The sequence below is a fragment of the Bison bison genome, unplaced genomic scaffold (genome assembly GCF_000754665.1).
Source record: "Bison bison bison isolate TAMUID 2011002044 unplaced genomic scaffold, Bison_UMD1.0 scf7180017864072, whole genome shotgun sequence".
Classification (NCBI taxonomy): Eukaryota; Metazoa; Chordata; class Mammalia; order Artiodactyla; family Bovidae; genus Bison; species Bison bison.
In genome coordinates this window covers 12,772,480-12,780,684 of record NW_011494644.1, presented here as the reverse complement: position 1 = coordinate 12,780,684, position 8,205 = coordinate 12,772,480, and the positions used below count along the sequence as shown (strand labels likewise).

The following is an 8,205-nucleotide window of genomic DNA, read 5'->3' as shown; positions in this document are numbered from 1 at the left end:
GGGGGGGTGTCAAAGAGATATTTTAAATCTCAGACAGAAAACTATAAGATCTCTGTCAATCTGTCTGTCTGGATTTATGTATGTCTCAGTTTATGTCTTTTTTCTGATAATATTGTTGAAGTTGTAAATGAGTGCTAATTTAATTGGCTTAAAGAAAAGTGTTTATGAATCAAACAATACAATACAAACAATACAAGAAAAATTAACTAAATAAATTTCAGATTCATATGAACTGGAAAATATTCAATATTAAATACCTAGTATTAATGTTTGTTTAATTATCTAATAAGAAAGTAGGATGTATGTTTTTAATAAAGAAGATGTAAAAAATAAAATTGCATTTTATAAAGGGAAAAGAAAGTAGGTCTGACTTACAGGTGGCTGTTATAGAAAGTGATTAAAAAGTTTCTGGAAGATGGAACCTGAAAAAAAAGTTTTGTGCGTGGTTAGGACTAAGTTTAAAATAAATTTAGTTAAGTTTACCTAAATGAGTTTGAAGTAAGCTAGTACAAAAATTTAAATTCGGCCTTTCTCTCTAAGAGGACATACTTTCTTCAGATGTTGAACTGCTTTTAAAAATAGATTTAAGGTTTTTTTTTAACCTCTTAATTGATCTGTTCTATATTTACCTTTGAAATCTTTTGTTAACTTTGCCTACAGTGTTAATGCCCTCACAATGAGTTCTCCAAAAAAGAAAAAATTACTTTAGTAAACAAAATAAATATTATTTAAGATTATGGTACATGTAGACAAAGCTCATTCTGCTTCTACAAAAAATAATCCCTTATGGTTAGACTTTTGCTATCTTGATGTCCTTAAAACATGGCGATAGTCTGCTCTTAGTTCTCTAAAAAAGAAAACATTACGTTTCACTAAATATTAAGTTCTAGTTTTGTTAATTAAAGTCTGTGCTTACTAAGACTCACTTCTGAGATAGTTCCTTGTTATGTTATATTGCTAAAAGGTTTAATTATTAAAAAGGACACTCTTAAGATGGTTTCTCAAGCTTATCTCAGTAACCAGTCTTTGGATAAAGCTCAGATGCTCCATGAGGTACAGGAGATTAACACCTGGCTATAATCATTTAACTCAGACAGATGACCTGGGGAATACCAGGCTGTATACAATGAAAGTTCTTGACCTAAATTCTTGCTTGTGACCTTACTAATAACTGCTAGCTATATTATTTTCTATGTAGCTTGTTTCAGAAGATTATTTCTTACGTTACCAAAGGTGTGACTGAGCCTGTGATAAAATGCTGATATGCAGTTCCATATGAGATCAATAATTGTAATAATGTAACTCTAGATGTGGGAAGAAGCAACAAGAGGAAATATCTTCCTGGACCAAGAGGCTAGTAAGACAGGTATGGTCCAGAGAATTTGCTACTTACAAGGCCTGGCCTAGTGACAACACATTGAGTGGCCTGTCAGTGGAATCTTTGTTAGACCTGGGAGTGAGCCTTCCCAGCACCGTGGGACACAATGACCTTGAAATGCCCCAAAACATGGTCACATATGTGGCTATGAAGGGGCCCTACTGACTGGAAGCTGGCCCTTGCCAGCTGCCTCTACAAAGAGTAAATCATGACTACTATAAGATGTTGACCGTCAATACCCCCTTGAAAGGCCTTCAGGGTGGAGACAAAAAATAAGGCACTCTGTGCTCTGGGAAAACCCAGAAAAACAGGCCTTCAGATAGATGTTTTCAGATAAAATTTTTATGAGTCCGAATTCTTGCATCTTCTCATACCTAGAGAAACACTAATGTCTTGAACCAATGTCTGGACCTGGTTCTCCTAGCTAGCGCCTCAGCAGCATTCCTACTTCTATTAATCTTCGAGCCGTGTATCTTTAAATTTCTTGTTAAGTTTGTTTCTCCAAGTAGTAGTAATACGACAAGAATATTCCCCGGCCAACGCCCAGACAATGCTAGAACAACCTGCCTTATTCTGTGGACTCTCTATGGCCTCTGTAAAGGCACCCCAAGGTCCTCAGGCTATTCTCCCTTTGAGATCTTATACGGGAGACCACCCCCAGTGATAAAAAAGCTCAAGGGAGATCACCAACAACTAGCTGACCTGGAGATGTCCCAACACCTCCAGGCCCTGGGAAAGTCTTCCGCCATATTGTCTGAGAAACCTGAGAAAGGACACCCATTCCACTGGGCAACTGGGTTCATCCCTATCAGCCAGGAAATGAGTTATAGGTGTCATCCCTTGGATCCACCACACCAGAGTCAAGAAGGCAGCGGCTTCCTGTAATGAGGACACCTGGAAAGCAGTTCGGGACCCCAAAAACCCCCTCAAGATCTGGTTCCAAAAACAGCGACCCTCACCCTCGAAGGACGCTGACCCCTGCTCTAGTCACTCTGGGAGCTGACTAGTCAATGCACGGCAGAAGCTTGAGGATTCTTCAGCCTTGCTCTAGCCACGCTCCAGCAGCTGGCAGCAGCTGGGAGGTCAATGCACAGCTGAAGCCTGAGGATCCAGCTATCAAAATATCAATGGATTTTCATTGTCAACCCTAGACTGTATCCCTGATTGCTATTATTTCTGTGTTCTTCACTAAAAGACTAGCTTTAGTTGCACCCCAGGACTGGGATTTGGGTCAGAAGCCGCAGTTAGCTGTCTATTATCTCACTGTAGTGGGAAGCCTCATTCTTATTAAAAGTCTCTTATGATCAATTCTCCCTACTAACTAAACTGCTCCACAGTATAGCTGACCCCCCCTTCACGATAGGCTCAGTTGCTATAGCTGTGACAACTCAAAGATGGGGAGAAAACCTTTTGCTAGTGTTCAGTTACCTGTTAGGTGCAGGCTGCTTTGCAGCCTTCTGGTGTCCCTTGCTGTAACAGACGGTGCCGCCCCCATCAAGGCCTTTTCTCTGTTTGTGGGACAGATGCTTATGTCTACCTATCAATTAGATGGGTATCTGCACCTTAGCTTTCCTCACTCCCCAGATGAACACTGTCCCTAACAGCCAGACTCTCACCGTACCTCTGGCAGCACATACATGGTCAAAAACAGCCATCCAGCTTATTGGTCTGGGAATCACGGCTGCGCTAGGTATGGGAATAGGAGGAATTGCTTCATCAACCACCTTTTACCATACACTATTCAAAGACTTCACAGACGACATTGAGAGAGTGGCCAGATCTTCAGTGGCATTCAGTTCAGTTCATCAGTGGCATTACAGAAGCAACTAGATTCCCTGGCTGAGGTGGTTTTACAAAACAGGAGAAGGCTAGACCTACCTAACTGACAGCTGAAAAGGGAAGACTCTGCTGCTTCTTGAATGAAGACTGCTGCTTTTATGTAAACCAATCAGAAATAGACGGGGACAAGGCCCAACAGCGAAGGGAACAAATCATAAAAAGGAGAGCAAAACTAGCTAATTCCTGGGGTAATTGGAGTAATGTCTGGAGCAGGGCGTCGTGACTTCTCCCTTTAACAGGTCCTCTCTTCATGCTCTTTGCGGCGCTCTTGTTTGGCCCTTGTATTCTCAGTGCTATTACCCAGTTCATAACCTCTCAGACTGAATCCATAAAGTTACAAATGGTAACAGTTCAATATAGCCCCCTAAACGATGGGGAGCTCTGAGTGTCCTACCAAAAATATGAGATGACGCTTTCTACAACGAGTGATAGAAAAAAGCATCAAGAGGGGGGAATGAAGAGGAAAAGTTAAAATTTTACATCACGTCCTTCTCCTTCTGCCTCTGTAACTCAGCTTACTCCTTGCAAAGTCTAGATCACGTAGGTCACATAGTCTCAGAAAGTGGGGACTTGCAATACTAGGAACTGGAGTTTATCTCACTCACTCTTGTCTTGATCTTTGCATTTGCCCAGGCCCTGCAAACCTGCTTAATCATGCCTGTCCAGGGCAGGCATCCCCCTTCCCATCTGGATCACTGTTTCTGCACACGCGAAACCCCTTACTTTTAACCAGTCTACTAAGAGTTAGTGTTGCCCACTACAGTCTGTCTAAAAAAACTCTGTAATCCTTTTGTTCAGGGCTCAGAGCTTGGAGTGTTACTCCTCTGGGCCTGCTGGCGTAATAAACCTGAGTTCTCCAACTCTCCAGTGTGGTCCTTGGTTTCTCGAGTAATGGTTTCTGCAACACTTCCAGTTGGTTTTTTGAAAGCAGAGCTGAATACAAAGGCCTATTATTATTATTATTATGGCCACCGTGTGAAGCATGTAGAATCTTAGTTCTTCAACCAGGGATGGAACCCACACCCTGTGTAGTGGAAGGGCTGAGACTTCCTCACTGGACCAGCAGAGAAGCCCCAAGGCAAAGGTTTATTTCACACAGGCACTGATTTGGAAAATGTTCCCAGATATGGTAGCAGGAAGAGGAAGACAGAAAAGAATGAAAAGCTAATATCAAAGTGCATAATCAAGGTCACACCTTGATTGCACATAATGTCCCCATTGCAGGAAAGGCTGAAACACTTATGCAATGGTTCCTATCTCTCTTTGAATGATGATGTCTCTAGATTATTAACACTAATTTCACCTCCACTTCTCAGCTCTATTGAAGAAGCAGAATTGAGCCATTCAGAGCCTGCAGGCAGAGAGCCTTTGTTTTCAGGGGACTGGTCTTTGCTAATTGCGTTTTCAGGGAACTCAGCTTGGACAGAAATTAGAGGCTGCCAAAGGGGATGGGAAACGGGGCTCCAGAGGCATCTGTTATAACGTGTGATCAACCGCTCCCATGCCCCTGAGGACCTTAGAAGGGGCTCTAGTTAGTCAGGTGCCCAATGGCTTAAGCTTTGAGCTTCAGGCTTTAATCTGCCTTTCTGAAGGAACTCACGTTTGTCCTGGAGGGAATGGCTGAGGCAGTAGCTCTCCACACAGGGTGTATCCTCCTTCCCTGGTCCCCCGTTACTTGGAGTTCCAACGTCTCTCTCAGGCACATCCTGCCTGCTCCTCTGGCTCTCCAGTATTCCAAGCGTGAAGTGAAAGGCAACTGGGGAGCACCAGTCCTGCTGTGGGCTTCACTGGGATCTTGCTGAGATTGAAAGCGGTTCACACATCAGTTGTCTTGTTAGATAAACTAGAGTGAGGGGGAAAAGCCTGGAGTTAGTAATTTATAGATAGGAAGCAATGCCCTGGGAGGCGGGTGGGGAAGGGGCCTTAGTTACTGTCAAGGAAGAATCCCTCCTTCCCTCAAGACCATTTCAGATTTTTCAACAGTTCACCAGAGAAAAGATGAATTAGCCATCTGCTGGCCAATGCAGGCAAATCCTTTGACAGATCTTTAAAGGAAAGGTTTCAGGACTTCCTTGGTGGTCTGGTGGCTAAGACTTCATGCTCCCAATGCAGGGGGTGTGGGTTTGATCCCCAGTAAAGGACGAAGATCCCACATGCCACAACTAAGGCCTGGCACAAAGAAACAAACAAATAAATATGAAAAAATAAGTAAGTAGAGGAAAGTTTCAGAAGAAAAGCAGCAACTACAGACCAGAGCCCATGAGAGATGGAACTCAGTAACTTCCCTGTGTTGTTAACTTGGTCTCCCCTTTCTCCGTGTGTAGACGCATCCTTAGGATAGAAAGAGTCTGTGTGCCCACCTTTGCAAGCAGCAAAGAGGAAGCTGGTTTCATTCCCGCCAGGGTTGGTGGCTGCGGGGGAGAAGATTCTCCCAAGGGGGAAGTGGGTGGTGGCAGCAACTGAGGAAGAGAAAAGGGGACACAGGAGTGGAGAGGTTCCAGAAGAAAAGCTACAGAATGGTGGGCGACCCCTGCAAGAGTCAGGGTGTGCTTTTAGAATAGCTTTCAGCCTGAAAAACTGGGAGAGGAGAGCTAAATTCAGAAAAGTGGCAAGGACAGGGATTTCCCTGGTGGTTCAGTGGTTAAGACTCTCCTTCCAATGCAGGGGGCACAGGTTCGATCCCTGATTGGGGAACTAACATACCACATGCTGTGAGGTGGGACCAAACATTAAAAAAAAAAAAGAGGATAGAGAAAAACAGAGTGTGGATCTGGTAAAAGAGCAAATTTAGAGTAAGTGGGGACAATGAAAATCAGAGGAGATGGTAGGCTAGGAGGAATCTCAGAAGTCTTGGGGAAGAGAAAATTAAAAGAACCTAGAACATGATCCAGTAAATGAGTCACCATGGGCAATGGAAAGGTAAATGAAGTCAGGGTGGTCACAGAACAAAGGCCCAGGATGGGAAGGCCACTGATAGGGACAGTAGTTACGATGGAGAGGGGACCCGAGCCAAGGACCAAATTGCTCAGTGAATATGGGGCCTGTGCATATGCGGAGGGAATGAACCAGAGGCCAAGAGATGTGAAGATAAAGGTATTTGGAAAAAAAGAGAATTCCTTCGTGATCTCACTGTTGAGGGCCTCGGTTCCATCCTTGGTTGAGGAACTAAGATTCTACAAGCCACATGGTGTGGCTAAAAACAGACAAACATAAAAAACAAACAAACAAAATTCTGAAATGATCCCTGAAGAATGAGAGTGATGGGGAAGAGGGAAGAGTTAACCAGTCAGGGTGGAAGGGCTTCCAGACAGAGGGAAGATCCTAAGCCAGGGCCCAGAAGCCAGCAGGAGCATGGTGTGTTCTGGAACTCAGAGCCAGGGATCAGGGGGACCAGTCAGACCACAACAGACTATACTAAGGGGTCTGCATTTATTCTCAAGGAGATGGTGACCTGCTCATTCATCCTCTTTGTCCCCTCTACTCATAACATAGGGTGATTAGGGCTAATCTTGGGATCTGTTATCCACCTGCCCTCCGTTCTTTGGTGACCTCATCCATTCTCACTGCTGGCAACTCCCAAAATTTCATCTCCAGATTCAGTTTATGCACAGGTGCAAAATAAAGGGGTAAGGAAACTGGCCAAAGGACTTCACCCCTCAAGGTCTGGTTATTGGGGTCATGCGTACGGAAACCAAGTTTTCTGTGTTCTCTTATGAAACAGTGGAAAATCAACTTTCAACTAAGTATATACATGTTGACTCTCAAATGGAAAATCAATTTATTAATTTATAAAAGCAGATCAACCTTGACTTATTTGTGCCCATTTGTGAGCTTTAAAATGGTTATTGTTTTCTTTCTTGGTGGTGCTAATGGGAAAGAGTCTGCCTGCCAAAGCAGGAGGCGCAAGAGACGAGGGTTGATCCCTGAGTCAGGAATATGCACTTGGATGAATATGGCAACCCACTCCAGTATTCTTGACTTGCAAGTCCCATGGAGAGAGGAGTCTGGCAGGCTATAGCCTGTGGGGTTGGAAAGAGGGGCACAGGACTGAGCAACAGAGCGCCTGGACACACAGACATACAGAAGCAGATCAACTTATTTGTGCCCACGTGAGAGTTTTAAGAAGATCATTGGTTTCTTTCTTTTTTTAATGTGGACCTTTTTTTTTTTAATTTTGAAGGATTTATTGAATTTGTTACATTATTGCTTCTGTTTTATGTTTTGGTTTTTGGCCTAGAGGCAGGTGGGATACTAGCTCCCTGACCAGGGATCAAACCCACACACCCTGCATTGCAGGGGAAGTCTTATCCACTGGAACTTCAGGCAAGTTCCCACTGTTTTCATTCTGATTATAAAACTAATGTATGTTCATGATAGAAATTTTCAAAAACTCAGAACATATGAAGAAGAAAATGGAAATCACCTGTAACACTGATAATAACACTTCACATCTATCTACAGCTGTGTGGATTTAATTTTAGCACTACCAGGGTCATACAGTATAAACTTTTGCACCTTTTTCTTATTTTTATATTGTAAGCATTTGGGAGAAAAAAATCTTTAGGCCTTGCCAATTCTTGCAATTTATTTATTTGTACTATCCCGGGATCTACTTTGTTTACAGTGTCAAGGTCCAAGCCAGAAGGCTGCTTTGGTGAACATGGAATCAGAGGAAAAATTAATAATTTAAAAATCAAGTAATTGTAGGAACAAATGTATCCAGGCCAGGGTCCTGGTACCAAAGACTCCATCTCATTACGTGTACGTCCGTAATGCCAAGGAGCGCAGGGCCCCTGGGTAGGGGCTTGGGGACCAGGGGACTGCTGGTGGACGCCCAGGGTCAAGGCCAAGAGCCGGGGATCACGGCTGTGGGCCGGAGGGCACTAGGCACACAGGCTTCGCTTGAGCTTACCGCTGTCCCGCAGGCATAAGCGAGTGGAGGTGTCCCCAGCCGGTCTCCTTGAAGAATCGGTGTGTGTGGCGGGGGG

The 8,205-nt window shown here is 43.8% G+C and overlaps 1 protein-coding gene across 3 annotated transcripts in view; it reads right to left on the bottom strand.

Moving 5' to 3' along the window:
* Positions 1-8,204, bottom strand: part of LOC104986707 — a 23,065-nt gene extending 14,861 nt beyond the window's left edge. For 2 of the 3 annotated variants that reach the window (XR_825068.1, XM_010837396.1), the window contains exons 1-2: positions 8,130-8,204; positions 4,818-5,060 (exon numbers count right to left, since the gene is read on the bottom strand). Coding sequence is in view for 1 of the 3 variants with exons in the window: in XM_010837396.1 (XP_010835698.1) it covers positions 4,818-4,922 (105 nt within the window). In the remaining 2 variants the exon portion in view is untranslated. Of the gene's footprint in view, positions 1-375; positions 423-4,817; positions 5,061-8,129 lie in introns of all 3 variants that reach the window. The other variant, XR_825069.1, reaches the window with a different exon arrangement.
* Between the last annotated feature and the right edge of the window lies 1 nt (position 8,205).